The 17,442-nt window shown below is 38.4% G+C and overlaps 1 protein-coding gene across 9 annotated transcripts in view; it reads right to left on the bottom strand.

Moving 5' to 3' along the window:
* RGS22 (regulator of G protein signaling 22) overlaps positions 1 to 6,456 on the bottom strand; it is a 63,391-nt gene extending 56,935 nt beyond the window's left edge. For 4 of the 9 annotated variants that reach the window (XM_030266487.4, XM_030266484.4, XM_030266485.4 and 1 more), the window contains exons 1-3: positions 6,202 to 6,454; positions 5,567 to 5,595; positions 2,891 to 2,953 (exon numbers count right to left, since the gene is read on the bottom strand). In XM_030266487.4, coding sequence (XP_030122347.4) covers positions 2,891 to 2,953; positions 5,567 to 5,595; positions 6,202 to 6,226 — 117 coding nt within the window. In that variant the 5' untranslated portion in view covers positions 6,227 to 6,454. Of the gene's footprint in view, positions 1 to 2,890; positions 2,954 to 5,566; positions 5,596 to 6,201 lie in introns of those variants that run through there. The other 5 variants (XM_072924856.1, XM_072924855.1, XM_072924853.1 and 2 more) reach the window with 4 other exon arrangements.
* Between the last annotated feature and the right edge of the window lie 10,986 nt (positions 6,457 to 17,442).

The raw sequence follows: 17,442 nt of genomic DNA on the forward strand, positions 1-17,442 counted from the left end.
CATTGTAACAAGCGGATCATTTAAGGGATACGCTGTAAATCAAAGCAAAAAGAAAACCACATTAAAAACCTGCTGCTGTTACAGCAAGTCCCCAGTGATACAATTTTCCATATGCTAATGGTGCATTATAAATCAGTGCAGAAGCAGTCCCTTAAAATAAGCATATGCTCCCCTTCATTTCTTGTATCAAGTCTCACAATATTTTCAGTTTAACTTGTTGCCTAACTACTAGCACACCTGGGTCATACTGTTCCCAGGCAACAGTGTATAAGCACAACAAGAATAAAGCAATGGAAATTTCAATGCACTGTTTCAGTACAAACCTTCTGAGAAGGAGGGGGAAATTGGGAATGTAGGGTATTCAAACCACAGAACTCAAGGCATTAACAAAACTTAATCCTGAAGAGGATAAATCTTTAGGAAAAGATCAAAGAAAAAATAAAACCAATTATGAGAACATTACAGTTAAAAATAGCTAATAGAGCATCTGTTTTCATGAAGATATGTAAATATGTGGAAGAGAGACCATGCATCATCTTAGAAACCTACCAAGATTAACAGCATAAAACATTGTTTACTCAGGAGTGACTGTGAACTATTTTCTGTGGGCTTCCAGAGCTGTCAGGAGTGCCTGGACAATTGCTGCAGTCCAGAGCTGCTGAGTGCGCCAGGACTGTGGGCTTAGGAGCCCTCTGAGGCCAAGGAGAATTTTGGCCTCTAACAGATATCCTGAAATTTGTGTATGTCCAAGGAGATCAAGAGAGTAAAAAGGCTGAACTTCTTACCCTTTTCATCCTCTGCAATTTGGAGAAAACTTGAAGCATTATTTCCAAATAAGAAGCAAAGGCATGGGGGATGGTACTCCTGTGCTAAGAACAATCCAGCACATGGAAGGAGGCCTGGATTTAAAAACTAAGTACTTAGGCTTGGATTTAAGCAGATACCCTAAGGCAGCTGTGGGGCAGGGATTGGTGGAGTTGAGGTGTTGAGGAAAATAAAACACCAGCCCTCTTACCACACATTCTGTATAATCTGTGTCTCTCTAGCTTTGTCTATTCTTTGGAATCTTGCAGTGTGGTGAAAGCATGTAAAGACTGAGCTCCTGGAAGAAGCCAGTATCAATGTTGTGCACAAAACTCATACTCTGACATAGAGTTAATACTTCCAGATTCTATTTCAGGATTAAAAATTAGAATGAGGAGCCCATTCTACCATCCTTAGTACTGCAATTTCCATGTTGTGTACATTTACACAAATCTATGATGTGTCTTAGACAGCTATGTCTGGTTCAATTAAGTAAGCCAAATCCTCCACTTATGAATCACAACTGAACTTTTTTCATTAGTGACTTCACAAAGCCACTTTGTAGCTCCTTTGAGGTCCAAGAAGCATCAAGTGATATCTGCTCTCTCCTAGTGCTGGCAGTGGTTCCTACCAAGCAAGCTATAATGGATATATGTTCTTGTAGTGCAGCCTGTTGGACTGCAGTGCCTTAGGAAGGGAACAGAGTTGTGGGACAACTCTGTGGCACATCAGGTGGGAGCCACAAGTGACCCTGTGGAAAGGCCTGTGCCACCTGACAAGGAATTTGAGTGTAAGGCATCAGGGCCAAGACTACTAAGATGTGGATGAGGTTGCCACATTGAAGGTGCAGGACTGTACATGTGACTCTCAACAGAGTGTGGAGAGCTAGGCTAGTTGATAGGGAAAAGGAGCAAAATACAGCAGAACTGGTTAAATACAAGGTCTAACTGTAGGTCTAACTGACGGTCTAACTATAACTGGACCAGCACACAGAATACAGTGTAAGGCTTCATCCTTCTGGCTGCAAATGAGAGAGGAAGAGGAGGGAAGTACCAACTTCAAAACCTTCTGAACCATGAGGAGAAAGAGTTGTTTCTTAAGCTAAAATGTTGATTAATCACTGAATACATTGCCAGAAAACTGTAAAAGGACAAACATTTATGTTGTCATGATGTGACACTGTAATAGAAGTGGATATCTTTTAAGAAAGTATTTATGTCTTTTTCATTTCCTATTCCTATTATTTTAGTGCACTGTTATTTAAATACATAAATTATTAATTATGTAAGTTTAAATACATAAACAACCTAGGGATCTTGGTGAACAACAAGCTTTCCATGAGCCAGCAGTGTGGCCCTGTGGCCAAGAACGCCTGGTGTACATTAGGAAGAAGACTGCCAGCAGGTCAAGGGCTCTTCAGTACACGGGAAACATGGAGCTCCTTGAGCTATCCAGGAGACGGTTATGAAAGTGATTAAGGGACTGGAGCAACTCTCTTATGAGGAAAAGCTGAAGGAGCTGGGCACATTCAGCCTCAAGAAGAGACAAATAAGAGGAGCCCTTATCAATGTCTATCAGTAAATTAAGGGAGGATGATGCCAGGCTCTGCTCAGTGGTGCCGAGCAATAGGACAAAAGGTAATGGGCAGAGAGTGATGCACAGGAAACTCCACCTGAACACAAGGAAGAACTCCTTTACTGTGTGCGTGACTGAGCAATGGAACAGGCTGCCCAGAGAGTGGTGGGGTCCTCCTCACTGGAGATATTCAAGAACCATCTGGACATAATCCTGTGCCATGTGTTCTGGGATGACCCTGCATGAGCAGGGAGGTTGGACCACATGACCCTCTGTGCTCCCTTCCAACATGACCTATTTGTGATTCTGTAAATTAGCAAGAGAACATCTGTCCCCAGAAGTCCAGATAACTGGGCTATTCTTACTGATAATAGCACTGAGCAGTAAGGGTTGCTACCATTAAAGTACAGATATATGGGAAAACATAAGATTTTCCAAGATGGATGAAGTTACTCTTAATCTTAGTAAGGCGTTTCTTGTATTTTGCAAGGAATTTCTGTAAGGTACTTACCGGAAGACTCAAAAATTCATTAAAGAAATCCACAAGCATATCATCTGTGGCTAAGCATTCTTCCTATAGAGAGATAAAACCACAAAGCACAGCTTGTAATAATCTGCACTAATATTTAAATGTACTATTGCTTCAAACAATATTTTTTTCCATGAGATATGACATGGAAGATTTTGCAAAATATTATTTCCCATTTTTGAGAATACAGTCATTGCATCACTGTTACATTCTAGCCATTGCACACTGCCAAGGTCCCTAGCAATTTAAAATGCACATATGAAGGTGAATCCTTTGCCAATGAATTTACAGATAAAGCCATCAACCAAACAGCTTCTAGGTGTGGAAACTTTTGAAAAAATGTGCATAAGCTAACAGTCTAGAAATTCCCCAATTGTACCTTTCTCTCTTGCACTTGGGAAGAAGGAGAATGTAATATTTCACCAGGGCCACCTTCTGCTCTCACACTGCTGCTTGGGGATATTTGGGGACTAAAACAGAGTACACTAACCTATATTTTCGCTCAGCAAGCAAGCAGTGTATGCCATACTTTGAATCTGACAGAACTAGAAGGCTTCCTGTTGTCCTCATCAGAAGTGAAGACTGCATCTGCAGGTGTTTTTGTATACTTTCTGATGCCTGCATTTTAAATCCTGCTAACATGACACAAAAACTGTGGACTAGAAGTTGAATATTTTTGCTGTTGACAAATCCAAAAGTATGGCTGCAAGTCTTACTTTTACTGACTCAGTATCTCCACCACCCCATTTCAATTCAACAGAGGGTAAAACTAGAACATTATTCCACTGGTCTTCAGATATGTGTCTTCAGTATAATGAAGACAAATATTTTTTACTAGTTTCATTTTCCTGAATATTCTATAATTTCAGCCTTGCAAGGCAAGGAGAATGAACTTAAATTTAATGTATTTGCCAATAGCAGCAAAGGTGTTGCAACACAAATCTCTTTTTCTCAAGTTGATAGCACTGAACTGTGCTAATGAGGAATAGCATTAAAGAGAGGTTATGCACAGGGTACAGGCAGGCAGTATCTTGATCCATACCCCAGTGGCCTAACATAAATACAGATAGCTTGTGCTCAGATAAGGAAGAAACCTGAGATAACATGCATGACAAGTCAGGACTAGACCTGATGGTGTTTGTCTGGCCCTAGTCTGCCAGCATTTATTCCTTAGCACTTAGTGGTTGCTGTGGTGACTAATACAGCACAGGCAAGGTAGCCCAAGCTCATTCCTACAAAATGCTGCCAGTGCTGAAAGCAAGGCTCTCATGCCTTATTCGTATCACAGGCCCGTGGTCCAATGCAACTGCAGTGCCATGGACCTAGAGATGTTTGGGCACTGCTTAAATAGAGGAATTTACCAACATGTCTAACCCATTTTGAAATCAACAGACAATCCTCTTACTAATGTCAATAGGCAATCAAATCCAGAAACATCAATTCTGCAAGTGTTAACACAATTAGGAAAATTAATTAGAAACAAGCTATAGTCAGCCTCATGTTTGGTTTGACACTGACAAGAATGAATCTCGAGATAGGACTAGATATAATAACACATGGTGAAAATATTTTATTGTTTCATATGACTTATTAAAACAAATTAATTTCTTACTGGCTGAAGTATAAGCTCTTTAGGAATATGCAGGTAACATGTTTTTAATTTCCCAAGGACATAATTCTCTGTAGCCCCATAAAACAGCAAGAAATGTAAACACAGTGGTTGATTAATAGATAAAATGCTTATGATTTTATTAATGTGTGCATTATTACTTACTGCATCTACATATTATATACTTTCCTCTGGTTTTTGGACAGATTTTGCAGACAGCCTTATTATTGTTTGAAGTCAGTTGCACTTTCTTATGTGCACATTATAGGTTAGGGAGTTGCATGTACAATACTACAGATTAGATTTTTGTGCCAGAAAGCATTTGGTTTCATTTCTTTCCATGTCATTTCTCCTGCAGCACAGTCTAAATTATGACTAGAAAAAGCCTTACAATTGCAACTGAAGGCTAAGGTGTTCTAAATTGGTCCAAAACTTGCGCTTTTGTTGGTTCTGTCTATGGTAATAAACACTATAAATAAAACAGTACCTAGAGATTCCCAAAAGCAATATCAACACATTTATACTTTAAAATACACAGTAAGTGCCCAAAAGGCACTAAGTTACAAAGGCATCTAAAGCAGGGAATAGGCAAACATCACCTGAGCTGCAGCAGTAAACATGTCATTTCTTATGAGGTAACAGAAAAACATATATACCTCTCAAACAAGAAGAAAAACATCAGTGAAATACTACAATGAGCTATGAGCAAAAAGCAAAAAAGGTAAAGTAAGGAGATTGTTAAACCTGTCGTGTTGAATCTTTCAGTTGTTTGTTTCCTTCATCCTAATGGCTTTCCTTCATCCTATGGCTTCATCCTAATACACTTTCATTTCCATCTTTATTCTCCATAGTTTCCTGTTATGTTTTTATCTAATTATTTTCAAACTAAGTATTTTATCTACAAAATTTTAAGAAATTGCTCAGTAATCTATACTTACAAAAAAGAAATGAGAAAACAGACAGTGGTTTCCAAAATTATTTTTTTTTTTCTTTTTTGGCTCCATAACTGTATGATGAAAATAATGACCAAGCTTTATAAGCATACTTACTAACATTTCTTCTGTTACACACGGAGGTTCTGAAAAGAAGATAATAAATATCATATGTCATCCAAGAAGTACAGTTAATCTGGTTCAACTACAATACAACAAAAAGTAGTGAGGTATGACAACCCTCCTGCGTATTCCGAAATAAAATAACTTGGTCTGAAGAAATAAACTAAGAATATGCTGTAATGTTGACCCGCACAAAGATTAACTATCACAATAATTATTTAAATATAAATCAAGTATTTTAAAAATATATTATTTCTTATACCTATCAGTTCACTTCATGTCAACTGTCCTCTGCAAAACTGATAACTAGAAGCTTGAAAATACAGATTTGTATGAGACTGTCAAAGCTTTGGACAGCAAATATTTCAAATCATGTGATAAAATTAAAAAGATACAATCGTGTTCCCGAATAATCAACTCCCATTCATTCTAGGATAATATCCTGTCTTTAGTGATGCCTTCTGAGGGGAGTAAAGTTCTTTCTTCAAAGTGATGAGTTCTGCCGGGCAAGTTTACACCCGTCAGTTCCAAATGCTCCTCTTTTGTGCCACCGTCTGTGTGCCTGAGGCCGCCACCGTGTGCCCGAGCCCCGTGCGACACGGAGCCAGCCCCGCAGGCCAGGGACGTACCGGTGGTGAGCCGCTTGGAGCGCATCCTGCCCCGGCACCCGCAGCCGCCCCGGCCGAGCCTGCCCCGGTGAGATCGGCGTGGGATCACTCTCAGATGAAACCTGCCCCGGTGAGGTCCCGGGGAGCGGCGGGAGCGGCTCCCGCCCGGGGAGATCCCGGGAGCGGCGGGAGCAGCGCCGGGGCCGCCGGGCCCGGCCGGGCCTGTGGCCGCCGCGCCGTTGCCATGGCGCTGCAAACACAGCGCGGGCGGCGCCCGGCCCGGCCCCGTGCTCCCTCGGGGAGGACTGTCCCAAAGGAGGTCCCTGAGAAGCAGAAATCTAAGGATTCTTGTAGCCAGAATGAAACTAAACACTCCCAGGATGTTACTTTCTGCCTTGGCTCCCGCATGTAAGAAAAAGTCACGCTTCTGGTGGGGTCAGCGAAAGCTGTGTGCAAAGAATGAATTCAGGGTCCTATATGAGCATTTCAGAGGGATTTAGGTGTTTCACAACTGGGATCTGAAAAGCATCCTACCTAGCAAGTACCTTATCCTAGAACTGCATAAATCTTTTAGGATTGTTTGTCATGAAAGTTCACTCAAAGGTTCTCTGCCACTGCTTGTTTCCAGACCGGTGCTGCTTTTAGTAGCTTGGCAAAAATCCCGCTGGGATCAGCTGGACAAGATGTCATGGATGCAAGGTACATGAAGAGCTCCTTTGAGAAGCCTAATCCATCACCGGGCTCAGGAAGTGCCCAAAAGGCACTAAGACCTTGCCCTTCCCAGAAAACTATCATTTGTGCCCCCCTTTCACAGAGCAGAGGAGTATATCCAGTTGTAGCACTCAACTGTGAAAAAAAGTTTTAACTTGTACATGACTTTGGTGGAATCCATGGTAAGTAAAAACAGAACAAATGCACATGCCTGGGGACTGCAGCTTAAAGTCCAGAAGCTGATGAGTGTTAATAATGAGCAAGCACCAAATCTGTTACCACAGAAGCAGGGAAAATGGCTTCGTCTCCTAGAAACACATGATATTTTCCACTCTCTACTCCAGATGTGCATTCCCACTCTGGGGGATGCCTGCCCAAACACAATCACTGGTCTAGTTGCTATATGCCAGAATAATGCTTCTTCTAATTGTCTTAATGGAATATTGTTAGCTGTGTGATTAGCTTTTAAGGATGGTTTGGGTTGGGAGGGGTGGGGGAGGGGATCTTCCTTAAGGGGACAAAAGGATTTCCAAAGACCTAAAAGGTAAGCTGGATAAGTGTTCTTCAAGATACACATTTCAGGCAAAAGTTTCATATGTATATGTATCTGAAGAGCGTATTCAATATAGGTAAAGAATAAAATATGAAGATTCAGACAAGTTAGCTATGGACAATTTAAATATCAGTATTCTGATGAAGTGTTAACTGTTCTTACATTCTCTGTATGCCGACTCTATTCAATAAGACGTGACAAACATAAAGTTAACATTGAGTTTCCTAGTGCTGTGTATGCAGACATATTCTATTGTCACTATGAAATATTTCAAATAGGTATACTTAATGTAAGAGAAATTTACTATATGTAAGAGAAATATGCACAACAGCCCATAAAATGCAAAGTTAAACCTTTCCAACAGGTAGAAGAATTGCACTCCAATGTATTATGGTTCTGGATTGTCTCATAACCAAATTACTTAATATGATTTTAAATGTTTAACCTAATGTTCATTCCACTCATTTTCCCCCTGCCCCTCTTTCTTTCTGATGTAGGTATAAACATAGTCTGCAGTGTATCATTTTCTCCTATACTCTCTAATTGCTTGTAACTTTTGAAGAAAGAACAGCAGAAACATTATGAATGACTTTTTTTTTTTTTTAATTAGAAGTGGAAGCTGCAAGACACCTCAGAAACAACTGAAGCTTGGAAGTGAGTCAATTAATAAAAATAACATTTAAAAAGATTCTTTTCCTATCCTTCTGTCATCAAGTATATTTTGTCATAAAACTGTTAGGTCATTGTGCTGTTTCCATGTGCTTCAAAGATTACATTTAGGATTAAGCTAAAATATACATTGTACTCTCTCATGGCGAATATATTAGCAGTCATCATCACATTTTAATTATCTTAGTTAACAGCACACATTTAGGTCAAATACCTTGTGTGTGTGCATTCCAATCCTGATTTTACATTGCCAGTTAAAAGTTCACCAGATAGCGAAGCTGAGATATAAAGATCAAGCTCATTTTCCTCCTTTTTCACATTTTATTTTCCATGCTCTTATTTTAATTTTTTTATTATTTAGCTTAGCAGACCTGCAGGCCTACAGGATGTTTCATAAATATAGTCAAAGCTGTGACCTATCCCAAAAAGCATCATACCCTGTAGTAAAGATGAATGACCGGGCAGGATGGGGAATAAGTTCTAGAAAAGGAGATACCCATAAAATATAAGAAAAAAAAAACCCAAAAAACAAAAACAAACAAAAAAAACCCCACTAAAACTAGGCTTAAAATTGTTAGAAATTTTAGAAAATGGTGATCTATTAGAAGACCATCACAGGAAGAGGCTGCACTGGAAGACAAATGGAAGGAAAACATCAATTGGTCCACTTCATACCTATTGGCATTTCTCTCCTCTGCTTTTTTATGAAGAATCATTTGGAGAGCTGAACTTTCAGTCAAGATTTTAATCTGTCCTCCACAAATCTCTGGAATTTATGCTTTCAGCCATTTGTCTGTCAGGGTAAGGATTTCAAAATATTATCCAGGCAAAATAAATCAAAATTTCTGAGACAACTTTGCTTGCAAAGAACCACACGTATAAGCTAGGCCAGTTTGCTGGATAAACAAACTTCCTTGGGACTCAGGTACAGACAAAACATAAACTGGATTGCTTTACTAAATCCAAATGCACGCTTAAGTTTGTAGACGCTTCATTCCTGGCAGTGGTCATAGTGAAGTCATGAATTTTCACATAATTAATTACACATTCAAAAGGTAGCAAATACTCATAACAAAAATGCAGATACAGCTCTAGAGAGATACTCAGGGACAGCTGTTGACTTTCCATAAAAACACCCTGTCTCAAATATAAGTGAGCATTTCTTGCTGTGATACCTTTAATACCCGAATACTTTTACAGAAAAATTATTTAAACTGAAGATAACTACAGTTTCTTTTTCAGATGATTACCACAGAGATTTTAGTTTTGCATCTGGTAGCTGCAATCACATGCACTGAAAACAGGTGCTAGGAAACCTATTTAAATATTGACTACAGAAGTGCCAAAGTGGGAGTCAGATCGCAAGAGAGAAGCACAAGTCCAGTGTCAGATAGCTGGCCCTTAAATGCCTTAAATTATTCTTTTGAAAAAAACACAGAGGCTGCCTGCCATGATGGTACGGCCTCTGTGTTGAATCTGATAATCCCAGTGTACAGGCACAGTTTAATGCAATTCTGTCAGAAAAAATTAGTGCAAACACCTGAGGAAGATGTTATTGGAAATATGAGCAGTCAAAAGTATTGGAAAAGGAGAGAAATAATATTCCTAAAAATAGTTTAGGTTAAAAGCAAGTGCTTAAAAATAAAATAGGAGAGAGAGGTCAATAGCATCCTGGCCTATATCGGAAGAGTGTGGCCAGTAGGACCAGTGCAGTGATTGTCCCTCTGTACTCGGCACTGGTGAGGCCGCGCCTCAAATGCTGCGTCCAGTTCTGAGCCCCTCACTACACGGACATTGAAGTGCTGGAGAGTGTCCAGAGAAGGGCAGTGGAGCTGGGAAGTGGTTTAGAGCACAAGTCCTGTGAGGAGCAGCCGAGGATGGTGGAGTTGTTTATCCTGGAACAAAGGAAGCTCAGGGGAAACCTTATCACTCTATACAACTACCTAAATGGAGGCTGTGTGTAGTTTGCTGAGGGTCAGTCTCTTCTCCCAGGTATCAGGCTGTCATAGGACAAGAGGAAATGGCCTTAAGTTGTGCCAGAGGAGTTTTAGATTGTCTATTAGGAAAAAATTCTTTGCCAGAAGGATTGTGAAGCACTAGAACAGGCTACACAGAGAAGTAGTTGAGTCACTATCCCTGAAGGTATTTGAAGGACTTGTGGATGTGGCATTTAGAGACATGGTTTAGGGGCGGACTTTGCAGTGCCAGGTTAACAACTGGACTCAATGATCTTAGTGGGCTTTTTCAACCTAAACAATTCTATTACTCCAGTACAGTAAAGGAAGAAATGGGACTTAGCTTTGGGCTATCTACATTAGAAACCTTTAACTGGAGGAGACTTTCAGAGGGAAGTCCAAAGAGCTTTACCTCTACAGAAGTCTTTATTTGGATAGTCACTGGAGAATACTTCTTGACTTGTCCATGTTGCCAATGGCCCAAGGATTCCTATAACAATCCTTTTCTATCAGGACAATGTAGAGTTGTCTTATTAAATTTAAAGGCTTTAAGTAAGGTTTGATTTCCTTTTGCTTAATATGGGTCTTGAAAAACATTAGGGGGATACAGAGACATACCGGGAAGATGAACTGGAATTTGGAAGGATCACTTTGCAATTTGTGATACACATTTGTACTCTTACTTCTTCCTACATGCCAGGTAGTGTGTGTGCCTCCTGCATACACACCTACAGTCATCTGAGTTCTTCATAAATTTCTGTTAGTGTCTTAAGGCATAACTCCTAGAGCTTTAGGAGAATTTCACACTACCTTTCCTAATTTTGTAAAGGAGAATTAACAGTTAATTGAAAAAACTACTTAGCAGGATTATGAAATAAAATTATCAGAAATAGAAATAGAAATAGAAATAGAGAAATTATTCAGAAATTATTATAAGAAATAAAGCATTAGAAATAAAGTAATTCTACAAACACAATGAAAAACAGGAAAGAATTACTAGAGCCACAGCTATCTAACCATGTACAAGATAAAAACATTGACATGGTGCATAAGTTTACAGCAAGGTAGAGAGAGTTTTTTGCTAGCAGTCCTACTACAGTTAATGTAGCATATCTTTCAGCTGAAACATAGATACAGATCAGAAGAAACTGTGACGGTTATTTCTCACAGAGATTTCACTGTCATGGGATGTATCCAAAGTTTTGGCACCCTGTACAAAAGATTGCATTGTTACTGTCTATTATCTATTTTCCATGTAGATAAACTGGAGTCATGGTTTGTAATACATTTTGGCTGCCCTAACTTAAGATTTTCAAGTGTACAACCACTTCCTACTTCTAGTTGCACAAGTAGATTTCATGACTTTTTTTTTCTGGTGTTACTCACAGCTTGGTTTATGACAGGTCAGTTTCTTGACCATGGCTTTACTGGTGTTCCAGTCCCAAAGGTCCAGTGCGAGATGCATAATGAAGAAGCTCCAGCAGATAGCAATAGCATATGCCAATAATGTCAAACATCCTTTAGCAGATCATCTCCTGGCAGTAGGTGTCAAATACCAACAAGAAACACTAAACGCATGCAAGTCTTCCCTTTCTTGCTATCAAGCAGGTATGAACAGCAGTCCCCAAACCCAGGATTCCCCAGCTTAGTTATCCAAGTGAAATATTACTGAATCATCAAATCTGGATAGCAGCAATGCTGTTTGAGACAAAACATCTCACTGACTACCAGTTCCCATATTTTTGTTACATTGCTCTTGCTGTTGTAAAGGTCTATAATGAAATAGAGTGGGAGACTGATCAAGCAAAAAAATAATCAGGAGGGGGAAAAAAAAAGAAAAATATTTAGTGTTTCTCTACTTCAAGAACACAGCAGTGTCTACTGAACAGGTGCTGAGAATTGTATGAGAATCGATAACTAGAAGTGCTCCTTAAGATTTCAATAATGCTTCAGAAAAACCATCTTTTTATGTAGGTTTTTTGCTTTCCTAACTACCTATTGCTCTCCTAGACTCCAGGGGTATCTAGTTGAAAAATAAAGAATGCTTTAAGTTACCAAATTCTCACCCAGTCTTAATTAAGCACACTAAAAATAAAATAAAATTAAAATGCCATTATTCTGACATAGTTTCAAATATGTTACATGGGAATACTTAGACTTTTCCAATCTGAGTTTTAAAAAGTTAATGTTTTCCCTTTCTTGTTTACTAATGCTTTAAGAACATCAATTAATGAATAAAATGCATACAATGTTTTTCCTGTGGTCATTTAAAAATCATGATAGAAGAGGCACTTGTACAGTGTTCATACTTCATAAAACCATATTGAATTTTATTATCAAATATATTTTCTCTACTTGGGGAATAAAGTCCAGAGCTTGCACCTCCTGAAACTACAAATTTCAACTGCAACGCTTGCGTGAAAGACTTAAGTTTTGTACTCCAGACTGGCATAGAGGCCGCTGGATAATCCAAGTCTGTGGCTGCGAGAGGAACTGAGCTAGGAGGCACTGTTCAGGCCAGTCTGTAATTCCACAATTGGTTTGGTTGCCGTAGTACCTGGCTGTGGGCCCAGCACAGCTTCACCTTGTAAAGAAGGCCCCAGAGAAGTAATACCATCAGAATTGCTTCCCAAGATGCCCACTCCTCTTGTAGGCTTTGGTATGAAGCTCCTGGGGGCAGGAATTATGGCCACCACTGCTTTAAGCCATTCAAAATATTTTGCATTTGCAACATTCAGTTAATGTGTGGGTTAAAGAGGGAAGGAAAAGTAGAGTTCTGTTCTGTAAGAAAAACCTTTGGTGCCCCCTTGTGATATTTTATTATCAGCATTTGAAATTAAAGACTATTTTTAGGTAGGAAAGCAGTTCAACATTAAGATAGTTTCACATTAAGTAAGTTATCTGGGCAAAGCATTTCAAGAATTAGCTTGTTTTATTTGTATCCATTCTGTCTTGATAACATTCTCCCTGGACTACTTTATGAGCATTATTTAAGCCAAGAAAAACATCCAGAATGGGAACTTAAACAATGTCCCAGTGAGCATTTCAGTTTAGAGAAGAAAATGGAACTCATTGTACTTTCTTATATTATGCCTATACAGAGTCTTGAATATTTTCTTAATAGAAACACTTTCAGCAGAAATGCTGAAAGGTAACTGCATCACAGTAGTAGGTTTTGTGCATCACAACAGAGTATACAAGGGCAAAAGGATAAAGAAAAATGAAGACTAAACTTGCAACATTCATGAGAGTGCTGCTTTTGTACAAATCTGTTCAAAAGAGAATGTTTGCAACACAAGGAGAACTCATTTTTTAAAGCCAAAAATGTTGCTATGGCCACCATCTCCAGAGCATCTAATCTACCAAAATGTGCACCAGGAAAACATGATGTATTCAAACCAGTGGAAAATTTCATTTTGTAGCCCAGTGGTCTAAATATAGGCTGGGTACCATGGTACTGAGTCCTGGCAGAACAAAGCACTTGTAGGTGATGTGTTGTTCAGGCCCCTAATAATGTATTACACCCAGTTCAGGACTTTAGGAACTTTAGTGTCTGCTCAGTGAACATGAGGGAGGAGCCCTCCACTTATCTAGGGTACTGCTGCTTTCCAACTAGCTGTCCCTCTTTTCCCAGTTACTATCCTTCTACCATTTCCGCTGGTTCTAATCATGACACAATATTTAAGCTCAAGTAGTTTATGGAAATAGGTTTTTCACTATGAGTCCAGAGTGAAAAGCAGCAGCTGAAATACATGCATGGTTTCCACATGCCATTTTCCTACAGAGAGATTAAATGGGCCTACAGAATTAAGACACAAGCACTGCTGCAGAATTGCTTTCAGAATGAGTGTTAAAGCACGGGGGTAGGGGGAATTAGAGGGTCTTTTAACACTTGAACTCCAGTCTTCAAGTCAGAAGTCTACTTTTACATGAAACTTTTAGTGTTTGACAGTGCTTCTAAGTTCATTAAAAATGTAATTCCATCAATATTTTCAGGTGAAGAGCTGCTCTCATTACTACTCATCCATTAGCACCCAGCTCAATAAGGTCTTACTAGCATTCATACTTCTGACAAGTTTGTGTAAGTTCTAACACTCTCCAAAAGCTTGTTAAAGAGGAAGAATGTGTTAAGTCTCTTTTTAATAGGTATTTCCACTAATCAGAGCTCAGAAAGTAAGGAAATGAAGACAAGCTTTATTTTTCTTTAACTAAAACTAAACACATTGTTCCCAAAAACCAGTTAGGTTCTGCTGTGGCATCTGACAAGTGGTAACAGAACCTGCTAGATATTTTGCATCAAAAAATCCCGTAAGATTCAGTAAAGACAAAAAAATTACACCTGTAAAAATATAATCACATCAAATACTAAATCATCACAAGACTCAAGGAGAGAAATAAAAAAGCCTGAAGCTTAGAAGAATGAAGTATGAGATTACACACTTAAGTAGAAATTAATGGAAAAAAAATTGGATCTTTTCAAAATTTGTGAGAAGAATGTGGGAGTACTACAGCAAGTGACTGAACTGTGACTGTGCAGAAGACCTATACAAGGAATGCTTATCTTTAGTATGTGTTGGTCGAAGTATTTCTTGTAAAGAAAGCCATAGCATTTTCTAGTTCTTGAGGAAGTTTCACTTGGAATACTGTGTGAATTGAATCAAAGAATAGATTCCAGTGGAAACAGTGAGTTGTTAGGCACAACATCTGCTGTAGGATTGTCTTAAGAGATGAGACTAAATTCTGAGGATTTTTGTCAGTGAAAGAACAATCATAATATTAGGGAAGAAAAGTCTAAGGGAAGGATGAGATACACAGAATAGATATTTTAATAGCAATGCTAAAAAAAGGCAGCTGGTTAAGTGACTAGTAGAGCAATCTGGAGTATGTTACCAACATGGTAATGGGACAGTATTCTAACCAGTTTTAAGGCAGAACTTGATGAGTTGACACAAGAGCTTGGGACTAGACTCCAGGAGTGCCTTTCTAATCTGACACTGCTGTATTTCTTCATGTGCCTATGAAAATAGAAATAAAAGAAACTACTTCTTGTATTAAAATTTATCAGCATGGCCTCAAAGGAGGTCAAAGGTGTTTCAAAGAGTAACCAATACATGAAATAGGAAAATGAGCTGACATATGGTGTCGAGCTACTTAATTTAATGACCAAAATTTTTTTTTATCATTTTTGGCTCTTTAGTGATAAAACATAGTAAGATTCCCTAGCCTATAAACAATTCCAAAGATTTATAACCATTTTTTGCCTAAGCTCTTCCATACTTGTCACCAAGGAAAGAATGATCAGAGACTTAAGTAATTTCAATTTCCTTTTCACAAACCACTTGAGGTTTATGGTTGCTGCTCCAAAAAAAAGATTTATGAAGTAAAATTTTTGCAGTAACATCTGTCAGCAGCAAAAGGTTACTTCCAATAATTCTATTTTGGAATTTAAACCCACAGCTCTGGCTCAAACCATCGTGGTCAGAAAACTGAATTCATTCCCTGGGCATTTTTAGGCAATGCCACTCCTCCCACTATATAGATCATGTCTGTCTGAAGGGAAATGAGGATTGCAAAAATAAGATTTACAGCAGCCCAATACTAACCCAAATGTTATCTTGAACATTATCCCCATGTTCCAGAGGGAAAAACAGTTCACTCCTCCTTTTCCAACAATCTGTTGTCAGTTGTAAGAAGAAATCTTGAGCTGGAGAATAACAGTGGGCAGGACATTTTAGAATACTTTTGATCATTGTCATTTCTACTCTAGGAGTACTTTTTCATCCTCCTTATCTGTGCTAGCACCTGACCCTTGGGTCTCCAATAATTAATTCAGCACAGTAGAAAAAGAAACACAAATCCCTAGATTCCCTGATACTTGTAAGCTGTTTTCTGTTTGAGTTTTTTGTTTTGTTGGAAGATACGTGGGGTGAAGGATAGTGTTTGGGGGTTTAGGGATAGTGTTTGCGTGCTGGGGTGTTTGTTTGGTGTTGTGTTGGGTGTTTGCTTTTTTAATGGAGAACTTAGGTTCTCCTTTGCTGTTTCATCAAAATTCAGTCATATATCTTTGTGATATGTGATGGAGACTAATTGAGAGATACAGTATAGAGGGGGGAAAAAAGCATACTAACAAGGACTCCTTCCTGCCACTCTCCTACCCAAAATACTTTAATTATATGATTGCTTTATTGACAGAATTTAAGTGCTTTGATTCCTTTCACCCAAATTATTAGAGACTATTAGATAGCTATCATAGACCTTGTGTTCTATTAATGTGTGGGTAAAGAATAACATATCACTACTTTATTTCTCCCTTGTGTCAAGGAATAAAGCTAATTTTATTTTTAAAGAATTTTTTTTTTTAAATCATCACTGCCATAGAGAACACATTTATCCAGAGATGAGAAGTCTGGCTTCTCACTCCTCCCACCTCTGATATAGGAGTGACTACCACAGAGAACACATTTCACTCAGACAGAAGAGCATAGATTACTTTTGTGATCACCAGATTACATTTGTGATAGACCCAACTGAGCAAGAGATGTGATTCAAGACGACATTTTTGTGAGATGAATTTAGAAGAAAAAAACCCAAGAAACTTCTAAATACACCAGAAGAAGAGAAAAATGTTTAAAATTGTGAAATAGGACTTAAGGTGTTTTTTTTTCCTTTCAAGCTTCTCCTTGTTGAATGGCTACTGTAGACATCAAAGATACCACCTTTAAAAATAAACAATGCCTGTACCAGAACCAGTTTACTGTATCCTCTATACTCTTTGGGAAACCTAACACAACTCTTTACCAAATTTTCTAAAATGGAAAATATACATAATAACTGATTCTTAAACTGAGAACTGAGTTCCTGTATGGTTTTCCACTCAAAGGTACTTATTTCAGTAATACTTTCAGAACTATTGAACCCCATGCATTTCTGGATTTTGCTGCCACACTCCACAGCAGAAGGTGAGCTAGATACTCTCACTGCCTGTCATAACTTCCCCATAAATTTCAAAAACTCATTTAAAGCTTTTTTTTAATTGAGACATTTTAGAGATATTGGTACTTAGCAAAGGTAACACGCAGTGATGACAGTAGCAGTCTGAAGTTTTATGACATGCCGTACTTATTCTGCATTGCATTGAGTACCATCCCCTACTTTATTTGGTAATTCAACAGCAAGAAACAAAACTAATCCAAATTTTTATAAAGATAAATGACATACATTCAGATTCTTATATAATTAGATATAAGATATATCTATATATCTTATAGCTTGTTTAATATTATAATATATAATATATAATTAAGGTAATATAACTTCCTGTCTAGAAAACTGCTCATTTTAACCTTTAATAGAAAGTATTAAGCATTTCTAAAG

The sequence above is a fragment of the Taeniopygia guttata genome, chromosome 2 (genome assembly GCF_048771995.1).
Source record: "Taeniopygia guttata chromosome 2, bTaeGut7.mat, whole genome shotgun sequence".
Lineage (NCBI taxonomy): Eukaryota > Metazoa > Chordata > Aves > Passeriformes > Estrildidae > Taeniopygia > Taeniopygia guttata.